Source organism: Zalophus californianus, chromosome 2 (assembly GCF_009762305.2).
Source record: "Zalophus californianus isolate mZalCal1 chromosome 2, mZalCal1.pri.v2, whole genome shotgun sequence".
NCBI lineage: Eukaryota > Metazoa > Chordata > Mammalia > Carnivora > Otariidae > Zalophus > Zalophus californianus.
In genome coordinates, this window is record NC_045596.1 from 180,245,928 (window position 1) to 180,262,351 (window position 16,424).

At 38.2% G+C, this 16,424-nt stretch overlaps 1 protein-coding gene across 4 annotated transcripts in view; it reads left to right on the forward strand.

Annotated features, from left to right (window-relative positions):
- The first annotated feature begins 200 nt into the window (after positions 1-200).
- TUSC3 (tumor suppressor candidate 3) overlaps positions 201-16,424 on the forward strand; it is a 217,559-nt gene continuing 201,335 nt past the window's right edge. For 2 of the 4 annotated variants that reach the window (XM_035726149.1, XM_035726150.1), the window contains exon 1: positions 340-564. In XM_035726149.1, coding sequence (XP_035582042.1) covers positions 427-564 — 138 coding nt within the window. In that variant the 5' untranslated portion in view covers positions 340-426. Of the gene's footprint in view, positions 565-16,424 lie in introns of all 4 variants that reach the window. The other 2 variants (XM_035726151.1, XM_035726148.1) reach the window with 2 other exon arrangements.

The window sequence follows — 16,424 nt, forward strand, 5'->3', positions numbered from 1 at the left end:
AGGTAAACAGGAGTTTACTTCGGCAGGACTGAAGAGGCCCCTCGCATATTCCCGGAACCTCGCACTGGTTTCAGTAACAGTGCAGCGTTCAGCCGGTCAGCTAGAGAACCGTGGCCCCGCGCCGCGTGGGTCTCAGGGAGAACTCTGGCCGGGGGCGCAGCGCGCCGTGCACGAGGCCCCCATTCCCTCGCCACGCCCACTTCCTGCCCCATCCCAGGCCTTTCCAGGTCCCCTCTCCCGGTGAACCGGATGCTCTGTCAGTTTCCTCCTCCGCGTCCTCGGCGGCCTCCGCTTCCCTGGCGCAGCCGCAGGCACCCCCGAGGGCACGGGCAGGGGCTCCCGGCCGTTAGCCTGGCAGGAGTAGGACGCCGGTAGGAGCTGGGCGCGCACGGTTACCGAGCGTGGAGGAGACACTGCCCTGCGGCGATGGGTGCCAGGGGCTCTCCTTCACGCCGGAGGCAGGCGGGGCGGCGGCTGCGATACCTGCCCACCGGGAGTTTTCCCTTTCTCCTCCTCCTGCTACTTCTCTGCATCCAGCTCGGGGGAGGACAGAAGAAGAAAGAGGTACAGTGAATCTCTTGGCCTTCCGGGTGGGCCCAGGCTGGCTAGGGCGGGCCGGGGGGGTGGCGTTGCCAGGCAGCCTGGCTGCGTTGCTAGGCAGCCGGGCGGCTGGGCTTGGGCGAGGGCGGCTTGCGGGCAACAGCCCCGCGGTTGGGGAGCCGGTGGGCCACGCAGTCGCGGATGTGGGGTTAGCCTGGTGTTTTCTCAAAAACAGTAAAGCGTCCCCTTTCACTCTGCGCCTGAGCACCGCACACCTTTCAGACTCACGGCGCCCTTGACCCTCGGAGGCCGAGCTCTGGGTCCCGGAGTCACTAAAAGGGGTGTGTTGGATGTGAAAATACCTTTTAGGAGTATTTGCAAACCTACGGAGAACTATGTGGTCTTTCTGTTCGGTACTCAGCTCCCTTCGTTATTCGTTTACGTTTGTATGCATAATTACCATTTTTAAAGCTGTAAGGTTTGTTTTTCTTTAGGTTGAACTCCTATAACGGTGAGAATAAACTCATAATTTTGTTAGGTAAATTTGTGAAGATCACCTGATTTCAATCTTAGTCCTCTAAAAACTTTGATTAAGAGGATTGAAATCACTATATTTAAAATAGTAATTTGTGAATTTCAGTTATCCCTCTGCCTTGGATACTCAATCTAGCAGGATCGGAAAAAGTTATTTGGAAATGCGAGTAGTGTTTCTAAGAGTACATTGTTTTAGTAAGAGTATTCGCTTATTCAAGATAGCTTTTCCTGGTGAAGTATTACATACACGTGACTCAAAATCTAATTCGTGTTTAAAGTATTACGACAGGTTTCCTGATAGCTGGGTGGAGAGTGAAAAAACAGCTTCATGTGTAAAAATAATTGATTCTCTTCACTCTTTGCCTGAAACAACTCTGAACTCAATAGTAACTTCTTCCCGTTCGCTTTTTAATTTTATTTATTTTTATTTTTTAAAGATTTTTTTTCATTCGACAGAGAGAGACCAAGTGAGAGAGGGAACACAAGCAGGGGGAGCGGGAGAGGGAGAAGCAGGCTCCCCACTGGCAGGGAGCCCCATGCAGCTTGATCCCAGGACCCTGGGATCATGCCCTTTTGAAGGCAGAGGCTTAAACAACTGAGCCACCCAAGGCACCCCTACCTTTTTAATTTTAACATGAAAGTAGACCATGAGAAATTCTTCATGGAATTCTGGCAAGAGGTTTAGAGAACTGTTAAAATTAAAACTGTACTTACAAATAGAAAGATATATATTTTTTAGCATTTTTTTTTAGCATTTACATACCACATTCCAACAGTTTTAGATGTCATAGTTTTTCTTTTGTTTCTTTTTTTTAAAGATTTTATTTATTTGACAGAGAGAGACACAGCGAGAGAGGGAACACAAGCAGGGGGAGTGGGAGAGGGAGAAGCAGGCCACCCGCGGAGCAGGGAGCTTGATGTGGGGTTCTGTCGACCTGAGCTGAAGGCAGACGCTTAACGACTGAGCCACCCAGGCGCCCCATGTCATAGTTTTTCTTGAGGAAGGGAGATTAAAAAGTTTTTTTCGAGGATTACCACAGCAGAGGGCAGTAGAAAACAATGAGAAATTCCATGGAAATTTGATGTTTTACTTCTTAGAAAGATCACTGTGGGGGCACTTGGGTGGCTCAGTCCTTTGAGCATCTCCCTCTTGATTTAGGTTTAGGTCAAGATCTCAGGGTCTAGAGATGAGCCCTGCCTTGGCAGTGCTCAGCAGGGAGTCTGCTTGAGATTCTCTCTGGCCCTCTCCCTCTACCCCTTCCCCCCCACCTTCCATCTCGCTTTTGCCGTTCTCTCTCTAAAAATAAATAAATCTTAAAAAAAAAAAAAGAGGGGGGGGAAGACCACTGTGATCACAGTAACTTTCACTTGGAAGAAAAACCCAAAAATCTGTAAAGTGTACCTCTTCAAAGCATCTTGGTATCCAGTTGTACACTACTTTACAGGTGAAAAGCCTTGTTAATTTAGCACAATTACAATTAACATCTGTTCCATTAACATATTTATAAAAGAAGTTTTAAATGAAAAATTGGAAGAAAATTGTTAAGGATTAGAAAAGGATGTCTTGGGGCGCCTGGGTGGCTCAGGTGGTTAAGTGTCTGCCTTTCAGGCTCAGGTCATGATCCCAGGGTCCTGGGATCGAGCCCTACATCCGGCTCCTGGCTCAGCAGGGAGCCTGCTTCTCCCTCCCTCTGCCTCTCCCCCTGCTCATGCTCTCTCTCTCGTGTTCTCTCATCTGTTTCTCAAATGAATAAATAAAATCTAAAAAAAAAAAAAAGAAAGAAAAGGATGTCTTCCAGAACTGCTTTTATTTCTCTTAAACGGGAGGGTCTAATACTACTATTTGGTGGTATTGCAGAATACATATGTTTAAGGAAAAGAAGAGCAAAATAACAAATAATTGAAGTTTTAACCAACTAAGACACCCAGGCACCCAAATAATTGAAGTTTTAATACTTTGCTCAATGAGTACACATATCTGGAATGTAGTATGTGAGAATAAACTCACATTACTTAAATTTATTTGTGAAGTTCAGAGCACCTGATTTCAGTCTTTTTTTTTTTAAGATTTTATTTATTTATTTGACAGAGAGAGCACAAGTAGTCAGAGAGGCAGGCAGAGGCACAGGGAGAAGCAGTCTCCCCGCTGAGCAGAGAGCCCAACATGGGGCTCCATCCCAGGACCCTGAGATCATGACCTGAGCTGAAGGCAGACATCTAACCGACTGAGCCACCCAGGTGCCCCACCTGATTTCAGTCTTAGTCCTTAGTAACTTGGAGGGCTGTGGTGTCTTTCAATGCTAGAAGAAATACATTCTTTATTAGAAATAATGGAAAGTGGTTGGTTATCATTGTGGTACTTTTCTAGGGGTATTCCAGGGTTGTTTTGAACATGTCACTTCATTCTTTGCTGAATTTAGACACCACTGAATCAGCAAGTATAGCAGTTGGAACTTAGTTTACTACAATAAATATTACTGATGTAAGTGCTAGAGGAGTTGACTTGGCATGAGTAGTATATCCCTTCATACTGGGGAGGCCAAATTGACGTCGAAAGTTAAGCCTGGAACCAAGAATGGACTTTAGTTGCTTTTAAGGAAGTAATAGTTACGATAATAATAGCTACCACCATAGGTTTTTGAGTCAGACAGATGGTCCATTTACAACTCAAGTCACTATCTAATTGTATGACATCAGGAAAACCACTTAACTTCCCTGAATTTTAACTTCGTTTTAAAACACAGATATAATACCTACATCTCAGGGTTGTCACTGGGATTGAATAAGATTGTATATAAACTACTTAGTGCAGTGCCTTGAACATAACAGATAAACAATACTGGTAGCTATTATTATGTGTTCTTCATTTAATGAGAGCATTGGATATGATGAAATCCTAAAATGTGATAAAATATTTTAAAATTTTTTTGCTAAAGTGATTTTATCATAATTGTAAAATATATAGTTATTAGAATAAATTGCCTATTTTATTATGAAACACAGAGTTCCAAACTCTTATATTGTTTGAGAACTTCCCCGGAGATTTTGCAACATGGAAGAATTGGTGGTATTCATGAGTGTGTGTGTGTCTGTCCACATACAAGTTTTTGTATCTGTTTCTTCATGAAGACATTTAATTCATTAAAAAATAATTTTGTTATATTCTCTAAGAATATAGTGAATAGCAATAGATGAGTGAATAGGCAAAGAAGATTGGAGATTTTTATAGTCACTTTCCTTAATTACATGGAATATAGTCATTAAACTAATTTTTGAATCCTCATGTAAAGTGATATGAATTTGTGGGAGACTAGTTTCTTGGTAGTATATCATTTGCATATTTAGTGCATCATTTTCTTTTTATTTTAATGGCTTCCCTATTTTCTACATTGTTAACACTTAACCAGTTAATCAGCTTCATTTAGAATTGTATTAATCTATAATAACACCTGATAATATAAAAGGAACTCAAAATCTGTAATTATTTTCAGTGGATTTATTGACTTTGACATTATCAAAAGAAGCTACTAAAATAATTTATCCTTTACGTTAGCTAATAGGCTATGACATGTAGGTAACAATGAATATGCATTATGAAAATTTAAGCAGCTCATAAATATTTTTGCGAAGTAATATGATTGCCTAAATGAAATATCTCAATTGCTTCTGACAGAACTTCTGTATGTCATTAATGTTTTTAAGCACATTTTACACTGAAATGAATATATCCAGTTATTTTTTTAGTGGCATAACCATTAAATAGAGACTTGACTATCTTAGCAAATGAAGAAAAGGGAGAGGATGGAAGTTAGCAATGGATTTTATCTTTAAACAAAGAACTCAAGTTGAAAACAAAGTAAGTTTGTAAATACATGAGCACAACTTTAAGAAATGCACAGTAATTATGCATCGATGTATATACACATAGACCACTGATTATGCCCATGCAGGTATTTCATCTAGGCTAGACTTTGTGTATAGAAACTGCTTGCTGAGTAATTGGAAGTGACAGAACGGCTTGTCAAGTACTGTGAAGGCTTAGCCCACTGTAGTTTCACAGATGATGGCAGAACGCCTGGAATTCCCTGGCCCCAGGTGGACGGGTTATCACTCAGCAGCTGCAGATTTGCCAGAGTATCAGCATTCATGCTGATGACACAGGCTAAATGACCCCTACAGGTGTAGGAAGTTTTGTAGCAGAAGAACCTTGAGCTTAAGGAGCTCAAATCTTTTATAATGGGCGGAAAGCTTGTTTGACCTTTGACCAGAGGGTGACATTTTCATTTTAGAAGGGACACTGTCTTCCAAGGCTTGTGTACTATATACATCCTTGAAAAGGTTTCCAGAACAAAGTCCGTTAGTACTTTGCTTGCATGTTATGTAGAAATCTATGAAGAATTGTTTCCTTAAGTAAGAGAGTAATTTTGTCGAAAGAGAATTTTGGAATATTTTCCTCCGTATACATACACCACCAGTATATTCAGTTCCAGATATGTGATCTGTTCTACATGGAAGACAGAAAGGGAAAGGGCAGAAATACATAACCTGAGCCACAGATTTATCAGTTGTTAATCTTTTGCCGCATTTACTTTTGCATTTTCTCCATATTCAGTGAATTTGGATGAGTGTGATCCGGATGCCAGTGACTGACATTGGTTACTTTGGTGGTCACCACGGTTTATTTATCTTATGATTGCTTCTTTCCATAAGACTCCCTCCTGGAGCATCACGCTAATTCCACCAAGATAGAAAATTTACCTTTGTCTGAGTATAGGAGTGGCTCTTATTCCCCTGCTAGACAACAGGTAGATCACGAACAAATGTGTATGTTATATAACATTGAGAGAGAGAGAGAGAGAGAGAGAGAGAGAGAGAGCGAGCATGTGTGTGCAATAAAGGGACCAAATAGTATTTATGTAAGTGTCTACCTACTTTTTATTTTACCTATTGGGCAAGATATCTGCTGCTTCTCAAATTGAGCATATCTAAAGGGGAACTCTTTTTTTTTTTTAAAGATTTTATTTATTTGACAGAGAGTAAAGCGGGGGGGCCAGGGGCAGAGGCAGAGGGAGAAGCAGGCTCCCCGCTGAGCAGGGAGCCCGATGCGGGGCTCGATCCCAGGACCCCGGGATCATGACCTGAGCCAAAGTCAGACGCTTAACCCACTGGGCCACCCAGGGGCCCCTAAAGGGGAACTCCTAATCCTTCTCTTTGCCCACCTGTTTTCTCATTGCTGTTAACAGTGCTGTTTTATGGGGAACAAATTTTAACATCCTAGAATCTCATTTTTTAAATAATCACTTGCCAGTATAATATGACTTTGTCACTCTTACCCTGTATTTTGCACATTGTATACAGAAAGGCTGGCTCTACGTACTCGCTTGAGGAGTTGTACACAGATTTGAAGAGAACATCTTGCCAAAATTGGGTTTCTTCCTTAATAGCTATGAAAAACACATAAACAATGAGTTTGAATATTAAAATTTCAAAAAAGTTATTTAAAACAATAGGTAATTTTTTTTTCGTAGTAATTGGTATCTATCTGCCTTCCCACCTCGTTGTCTGTATTTAATGATAAAAGAAAAAAGATCCACAGTGAGCTTATGGAGTTCTTCAAAATCTATGATAAAAGTCTTAACATAGAAGAGTAGAAGAACTCTGAAGCGATTTATGAGCTGAAAAAAAGTTAATAAAAGGAAGTCTTTACTAGTTTTTTGTTTATTGTTACTAAAGTTTTGGTTGATCATATAAAGATACCTAATTAGTTTGACATTTGGAGGTGAAAAAGAAATTTCTTTCCGTTGCATGTTACCATGAGAACTTAACTACCTCTAATGAAAAGGAGCACTTGAGTATAGGTTGAATAAATTGTGATACTGATTTTATTAAATGGAACTCTTGTTATTTGTTTCAGGAGTGTATTTTTAGAGATGGCTTAACATTGTCAATATGATTTAACTCAACTTTTGGAAATATTTTAATTCAAGAGTCTTCTGTGCTTGGAAAACAAAACCACTGGGAAATTAATTTGTATGAGTATTGTGGTAAAACTTGGGGTACAGAATTCATTATAAGTTGTGGAATCTGCTTACTACTCATATTAAATATTAAATTGAGGGGCGCCTGGGTGGCTCAGTCAGTAAGCGTCTGCCTTCGGCTCAGGTCATGATCCCAGGGTCCTGGGATCAAGCCCTGCATCAGGCTCCCTGCTCAGCGGGAAGCCTGCTTCTCCCTCTCCCACTCCCCCTGCTTGTGTTCCCTCTCTCACTTTCTCTCTCTGTCAAATAAATAAAAAAAAATCTTTAAAAAAAAATTAAATTGAGTTACCTTAGGATAGATAACTCATTAAATTTAATAAACTTGGAAGTTGGAAATAAGTCTAAATTATATTAGGAAATGAAAAAAGTTACAATAGAACAAATAGGAGATAAAATGCTAGGTATTTCACTTAGGTTAGATATGGTCTTTACAGTATCTTTGCTTGGTGGTTTGGCAGACAGCTTTGTTTGCCTTACCTTTATTTTGCTAATAGTACCTTGTTTTGATTTAGAGAAACTGGGACTGTCCCAAGCCCCAAACATTTAAGTCAAAGATTATTATTATCCAATACCTTAGAAATTATTGGTTTAGGAGTGAGCACATATGCAATTATATGGGGACTTGTGACAAGTCTCCTCCTCTTTCATAAAGGACACAAGGAAGGGGAATTCTCTCGTCTTTGTTATATGAATATGAGAATGTGATGCTTGAGTTCCTGAACCCATTTTGTAAACATTAAAATACAAGCCTGAGGGCAAAACCAGTAAGTTCATGATGGCAGAGTAGAAAAATGGAAGGAATATGGGTGTTTAACATGACTTAACTAGCCTTGTAATTGCTGTAACTCTGGACTCCTTGTTAGGTGCTAATAAGTTTCATATTGTTTAGGACATTTTGAATTGAATTTTCAGATTTTTTGTATTTGAAAGCATTCTGTTGAGGAAAGTTATCTTGGATTAAGAGTTTTACCCATGATTGTCATTTAGCCAACTTGTAAATTTACAGTCTTCTTTCTTTTTATACTGTGCTTAGTAGCTTAATTACCTAGCTATATGACCTTCTTTGTTAATTAGATAATAAATGTTAAAGGATTATTTATATATATGTAGATCTCCCTTATCTTTGTATATTAGTGATCATTATTAGAAATCTGTATGTTTTGGTGTTTTTAGAAGTGAATTTTTCTATGTGTTCCTTTTATTAATATAACTTTGTTTTTATTGTATGAATTGAAGTTCTCTAAGTATTATATGTCCAAAAAATTGTAGGAAAGGAATTGGAAATAAATTTATTATGTGCCTTAAAAGCTCTTAGCCCAAGAAAGGAGAGAAAGGATAAGGCGTGCCTCAGATATATTTCCTGTATGCTGTTTTCTGTGTGAATGCTTTACTTATTTCTTTTGCTTTTGTGTGTGTAATAGAGTGGTACATAGTTTCATTCTAAAGACTCCCAAATGATCATGTTTTAATATTGTTCTTTTGGTTTACATTTGAGTTTAAGATTAAGCAAAAGAAAAGTTGGGACCCTCCTCCCTCTAAGGATGAGGGTATTGGGCAATGCTGATTGTTCCATGTTTTTTTTGTTTGTTGTTTGTTTTTTAGCATTGGAGCTTTCAAAGTGAATAAAGTATTTTTGTCATGCTCAGGAAAGTGAAGTGGTATGCTTTGTCTTGCTATTGTCTCCTGTACTTTTTCCCCTTGGAGACTTTATGGGGAGAAAGAGTGGCTGAGTCCAGGTGTAATACTATCATGGTGGTACTCTAAATTTAGCTTCCTATTGACAGGTACATGAGTCACATGCTTTGATGTTGGAGCATATTCCAAATCATAAAGAGTGTTGTAACCATAGATTTAAAAAAAAAATACTGCATTATGGAATGTTAGAGCAGAAGTGTCAGGTTTCAGGCTAAATAACAAAGTTGGGAATGGAAGTTTGGTTTCCTGACACCAGAGTTTATATTTCCATATTCCCATGCTCAATTATGCTGTCAGATTTTCCTCCCCCCCCCCAGCCCCTTCACCACTTTCATTATACTGTATTTTCCTCTGTCTTTTCATAACTGATGTTTTAACTTTATAACTTCCTCTTCGTGGATATTCGTTTTTTAAAACCTAAATGATTAAAAGTTTGGCAGGTGTAAAACCTACTAATACTGCTTAGACATGATTCCTTTGAGAACATAATTTATAAAATTAAGCCATCTGTTTCTTTATGAACCTGTGTAAGTAAATGAAGTTAGGCGACGGTAAACCTTAGTCACAAGAGTCAGAACTCTAAAACAGCACAGAACCCAAATCAGTGCCTCCTATAATTCCTAATACTAAGTGAAGCATATTCACAAATCTATTTGCCAAAGCCAGAAATCTGAGCACATTTCACTTGGTTTCAAACCTTTACTTACTTGTGACTTTTTTTTGACACTCCTTCCGTCACCCCAGCTAAAGATATTCTGTAACTTCTCTGACCAATGCTGTTTTTGAGGAGTACTGTTTACTTACTGTTTAAATGCCACAGGGTGCAATCCAAGGTTCTTTGCGTGCTATTAGTGCTTTTCCTGAGTGAGCCTCTGTCTGACTTTTCCTTTTGGCTCTCTCTCTGCTCTGAAATGCTTCCCTTCAGTGGCAAGTTAAGTCACTTACCCCCCTACCCCGTTTTGGATGAGGGACTCCTCACACAAATGGATCTTTGTATTTATTTCTTTATAACACTTAGGTGAATTATTGTCTCATCTGTCATTCCTGTTATTCTACAAGCCCTTTGAAGAGAAGAGTTTTTTTTTTTTCCCTTCATTTCTATACCCACATATTCAAGCATAGTGCCTTGCAGTTGGTAAATGCTTAGTGAAGTTATTTTGGTCAAGTTACTTAATCTCTCTAAGCCTCTTTTCCTTATCTGTAAAATGAAGATAGTGTGTTCGTCTGTACTGTAGAGCTGTGAGCCTTACATGAGATAATCCAGTAAAGGATTTAGAAGCATAGTGCATGGAACATAGTAAATGCTTCGTGTTAGCTTTGATGCTGATATTGGTGAATGAATGTGTAGGGTGTATTCTTGGTTGTTTTACATGAATAGCACACATTGATTTGACATTACAAGAGACAAAAACTAATGCATTTGATATGCATAATTTTTTATAAATAGTTTGTTTTCCTATTTGACAAGTTAGGGCTCTTGAGAATGTCATTGCTTTCTTCATTGCCAGACATAATGGGTACTTTTACTACTTGACTTTTATATGGTATTTAACATTGTTGGCTACTACTGCCTCACCCTCACCCTCCCCAGCTTTATTGACATATACTTGACATACAATATTTTGAATATTTAAGGTGTATAACATGCTGACTTGATAACACTTATATATTAGAAAATGATCATCACCATAGCCTTAGCTAACAGCTCTATCACATCACAACTTCTTTATCTAATCTTTTACTGATGGACATTTAGGTTGTTTCCATATTTTAGTATTGTAAATAATGCTATTAGGAACATGGGGGTGCAGATATCTTTTTGAGTTAGTGTTTTTGTTTTCTCTGGATACATTCCCAGAAGTGGAATTGCTGGGTCATATGATAGTTCTATTTTAATGTTTTTAAGGATCCTCCATTCTGTTCTCCACAGTAGCTATGCCAGTTTACAGTCCCACCAGCAGCATACTCACAGGTTCCTTTTTCTATGTATACTCACCAGCCTTTGTTGTCTCCTATCTTTTTGATGATAGGCTTTTTAAACAGGCATTACTTTTTTTTTTTTTTTTTTTTTTGATGGCCATTCTAACAGGCATGAGGTGATATCCCATTGTGGTTTTGATTTGCATTTCTCTAATGACTCATGATGTTGAACATCTTTTCATGTAGCCGTTGGCCTTTTGTATACCTTCTTGGGGAAAGAAATGTCTATTCAGGTGTTTTGCCCATTTTTTAAATTGGATTTTTAGGGTTTGTGTGTGTGTGTGTGTGTTTGTTTTGTTTTGGCTGTTGAGTTGTATGAGTTTTTTATATGTTTTGCGTCTGGCACAAATATTTTTTCTCATTCTGTAGGTCATCTTTTTCCTTTGTTGGTGGTTTCTTTTGCTGTAGAAGCTTTTTAGTTTGATGTAGGCCCACTTATTTTTTGTTTTGTTGCTTGTACTTTAGATGTCATAGCCAATCATTGCTAAGACCCATGTCAAGGATTTTGTTCCTGTTTTCTTCTAGGCATTTCATGGTTTCAGGTCTTATGTTTAAGTGTTAATCCATTTCAATTTAATTTTTGTGTGGTATAAGATGGGAGTCTAGTTTTATTTTATATGTGAATATCCAATTTTTCCAGCACCATTTTTTGAAGAGATTGTGTTTTCTACACTGAATGTTCTTCGCTCTCTTGTCAACTATTAGTTGACTGCATATGCTTGGGTTTATTTGTGAGCTCTTGATTCTGTTACATTGATCAATTTTTTTTTTGTTTTTATGCCAGTACCATACTGTTTTGATATTTAGTATTATAGTATTGCTGGAAATTAGGAAGTGTTAGGTCTCCTGTTTTGTTCTTTCTCAGGGTTGCTTTGGCTATTTGGGGTTTTTTATGGTTTCATACACATTTTAGGATAGTTTTGTCTACTTCTGTAAAAATGCCATCGGAATCTTGATGGGGATTGCATTGAATTTATACGTAGCTTTTGGTAGTATGAACATTTAACAATATTTTTTTCAATCCATGAACATGGGATACCCTTCCACTTATTTGTGTCTTCTTCAGTTTCTTTCAGTCTTGTAGTTTTCACAGGGGCACCTGGCTGCCTTAGTTGGTAGAGTACATAACTCTTGATCTCAGGATCATGAGTTTGAGCCCCATGTTGGGTGTAGAGATTACTTAAATAAAATCAGTCTTTTTTTTTTTAAGATTTTATTTATTTATTTGAGAGAGAAGAGTGAGAGAGAGAACGAGCACAAGTTAGGGGGGGGAGATTTTTGTCCCATGGAGACAGGGTGGTTAGGGGAAAGAGCTAGACCTCAAACACTGATCTTCTGACTCTAAGTTCATTATTTTTTCCATCAGATATACTTCAGAGTGAGTAGTCATGTATATTTGCTTACCTTGAGTTATAGAAGACACATATTTCTGGAAGTTGTAACATGCATCATATTTTGTTTCAATTTGTATTGTGTTCTCTATTGGTCTTCACTTAGTATTGACTACCAGGAGGGGCTTTTATTGAATGTGCTCTTGGATAAGACAGTGGTGCAGCCAAATGGGAATCTGTAACAAAGGTTCTGGTCATAGTTCTTTTAACTCTTCACTCTGTCTTCTTGGTTAAGCCACTCTTATTTTTTTTTATTTATTTAAATTCAATTAGCCAACTATAGTAGTACATCCTTAGTTTCAGATGTGGAGTTCAATAATTTATCAGTTGAGTATAACACCCATTGCTCATCACATCACGTGCTCTCTTTAATGCCCATAACCCAGTTACCCCATCTCCTTCCCCCACCTCTCCTCCAGCAACCCTCGGTTTGTTTTCTATAGTTAAGAGTCTCTCATGCTTTGTCTCCCTCTCTGATGACTTTCCATTCAGTTTTCCTCCCTTTCCCTATCCTCTGTGCTGTTTCTTATATTCCACATATGGGTGAAACTGTATGATAATTGTTTTTCTCTGATTGGCTTATTTCGCTCAGCATAATACCCTCCAGTTCCATCCACGTTGATGTAAATGGTAAGTATTCATCCTTTCTGATGGCTGAGTAATACTCCATTGTGTGTGTGTGTGTGTGTGTGTGTGTGTGTGTGTGTGTGTGTGTGTGTGTGTATCACATCTTTTTTTATCCATTCCTCTGTCAATCGACATCTCAGCTCTTTCCACAGTTTGGTTACTGCGGACATTGCTGCTATAAACATTGGGGTGCAGGTGCCCCTTCAGATTACTACATTTGTTTCTTTGGGGTAAATACTAGTGCAGTTCCTGGGTTGTAGGGTAGCTCTATTTTTAACTTCTTGAGAAACCTCCAGACTGTTTTCCAGAGAAGCCACTCTGTCTTTTTAGGTCGTGATAACTTCTGTCAATTAAAAAAAGAATTAAAATTGAGCTAGGTCAAGGGTTTCAAATTTCACATCTTGTCAGTCCTTTTAATGAAAGAATTGGAACATATTTAAGGGCAGTAAGGGAAGCTTTATTTTCAAAAGAGTGCTAAAGTTAATACTTTTTTCAGTTAAAAAATCCCCCCTTTTTTAAAAAAGATTTTATTTATTTATTTGGCAGAGAGAGAGTACAAGTAGGGAGAGCCGCAGAGGGAGAGGGAGAAGCAGGCTCCCCACTCCACAGGAAGCCTAATGTGGATGTGGGACTTGATTCCAGCGTCTTGGGATCATGTTCTGAGCTGAAGGCAGACGCATAACTGACTGAGCCACCCAGGAGTCCCCTAACTTACTGTTTTTGTACTTAGCCACTATTGATCACTCTCTAGGGGCTATCATAGCACATTTTAAAATTCTTTTCTCAAATACTAGCATAATGTCCTTTATATTTATCTTCAGATCTCCCATAGAACTTAGTCTAGTATTTTTCCTAGAATAGACGCTTAAGTATTTGATACTCAAAGTAGTAGCAGGCATTTCCTAAGTATACGAGGTCCCCTTTAACTGAAATTAACTAGTACTGAGAAATAGATTTATGAATCTAGTTAAAATTAGGAACAGTGTTTCATAGAAGTGAAGAAAAAGGAGCTATCCATATAAAATTAAATCAAAACTATGAAAATTCATTTAGCTGAATGTGTGTTTAAAATTTAGCTTTTTATTCCAAGTAGTCATGATTTGTTAGAATGACAATGGATGAATAAATGCTGATATTTTTGGTGTGATTTTTCTCAGTAAAATTGTATGATAGCATGATAGGACATCTTCAGTTAGTGCTTGACTTTTGGACTATGATTTTGGAGGTTACTTTCACAAAAATATTTTCAGGTTTACCAGTTTTCTCAGGGGCATCTCTGTTATTTAATATTCATATTCTTTTTGATGTACCTAATGTCATCATCCTTGTTGGTTTTTCTTTTATATGCTAATTGTTATAATTCTGACATGTCCTCATTTGTCAGTGATTTTACGTATAATTTGAGTAGTTCTTATGCATCAGTTTTTAAAAATCAACTTGATGAAATTCTTTGCTATTACTAAGATTGTAGTCAAGTGTGAGAATGACCAAAAAGTAGTGTGACATGGTGTGTTGGGCTATATGCTGGGGTGAAATGAGGATGGATGTCTGCACAGGGACTACTTTTAGAAGTGGTTGGTTCATTTGTATTCCTCGGTATTTAGGTGCATATACTGTGTTTATTTTCTGAAAAAGTAATGCATGGGCTTCTGAAGAGAAGATACGCATATATAAGGGACAATAAACCTTGTCCACATGTAAAAAAAAAAAAAGTGGTTGGTTCATTAGTGAATGTAACATAAACAAACATATATTGCCTCTCTATGCAACTTTGTATTTTTGTGTGTGTGCACGTATTGAATACTTAGATAAGGAGCATCTCTTGTGGCATATGCAGGACTGAAGACTGCTATGAAATTGCTGAGTCCAGTGGCTTGTGTTAGGTTACCAGTAAGAAAGGACAGCTTAAATAACATGGGGTATCTATTATTTTTGTCCTCTGTAGGCCTCCTCTTTCTTCCCTCCTCTTTGTTTTCATCTTTACACCCTTCTTTATGACCACATAGGTGAGTGTATTACCAGGCTAGGCTAGTCGTACTGCTCATTGCACTTGTCATATTTGGCACAGGGCTGGGCAGGTGACTTAGACTCATTCACAGGTTTCTCTATGAGGAACTAGTAGTACAATTACCTTGTTAATTGGTGCATTACATTGGAAGGATGTGATTTTAGGTTGCCTATCATTCCTGGCATGGAAAACTCTAATGTGTGGAAACTAAACAGATATGCAAAGACTGAAGAGATTTTTCACCGATTCAGTAAACCCTTGAGTATTGACTTTGTGCTGGTCTTTGTTCTAGGTACCATCAATACAGAAGTAAACAAAACATATAAAAAATATTGTCTCCTTTGAGTTTCTGTGGCTAGAGGGAGTAGTGACAACACCAAGTTAGTAGATCAATGATTCAATGCATGCACAGTAGTCAGCAATGGGAATTTCAGACTCTGGCAGGACTGGGTTGTTATATGGTCCAAACTAGAGTTCTGTTTTTTGATTGAACCAACAGTTGTTAGGTTTCCAATATTGTTTTTCCTTTTCTGGGACCACTTGTTGGGCATCTCTAGTCAGTTTTTCTAGATTGTCATTTGAGGGGATGTTCCTTCGGAACATGCCAGAAGTTTGGTCATTGGCCCTTTTGAGAGCAGCAATCTTAGCAGAAAAATCACCGTGGTAGTCCCCTTTTGCTTCTAGGAAGTTAAGTTTGGAATTTCCAGGGACCTTATAATAGCCAAAGTAGCTGGTAGGAGTATGGCATCTAGTAAGTTGGACATTACAGCATTTTTAATCTTGTTTCCATTAGGGATAAGAAAACCTTGCTCCTTGCAAAGTCATGGGTCACCTCAAAGTTTATATTATCGGTGTAAATATTAGGGGTTTTGCCCTTAGCTAGAGTGTAAGCCTGGGTAAGAGTATGAGTGTGAGCTGAGTATGAGTATAATGGATTTTTCATATATGGCCTTTATTATCTTGAGATGTAGTTCCCTCTAAACCAACTTTGTTGAGAGGTTTTTTTTTTTTTGTCATGAATGGATGTTGTATTTTGTTAAATGCTTTTTCTGCTTCTCTTGAGATGACCATGTGATTTTCCTCCTTTTTCTTGTTAATGTGATCTATCATATTGATTGACTTGGGAATATTGAAGCTCTCTTGCATCCGTGGTATGAACCCCACTTGATCATGGTGAATGATTACTGTGTTGTTGGATTTGATTTGCTAACATTTTGTTGAGAATTTTTGCATCTATCTTCATCATAGATATTGGCCTGCAGTTTTCTTTATTTGTAGTGTCCTTGTCTTGTTTTGGTACCAGGGTAATTCTGTCGGGCCTTGTAGAATGAATTTGAAAGCTCTTCTTCATCTTCCTCTTCTTCATCTTTTTCTTATATTTTGGGAATAGTTTGAGAGGAATATGTATTAACTCTTTAAATGTTTGGTAAAATTCACCTGTGAAGTCATCTGGTCCTGGACTTTTGTTTGTTGGGAGTTTTTTGACTATTGTTTCAGTTTCACATTGCACTTTACACTTTAGCACTCAACTTATTACATCAATAGATAGATCATCCAGAGAGAAAATCAACAAGGAAACAGTGACTTTGAATGACTTTTTAGAGCAGATGG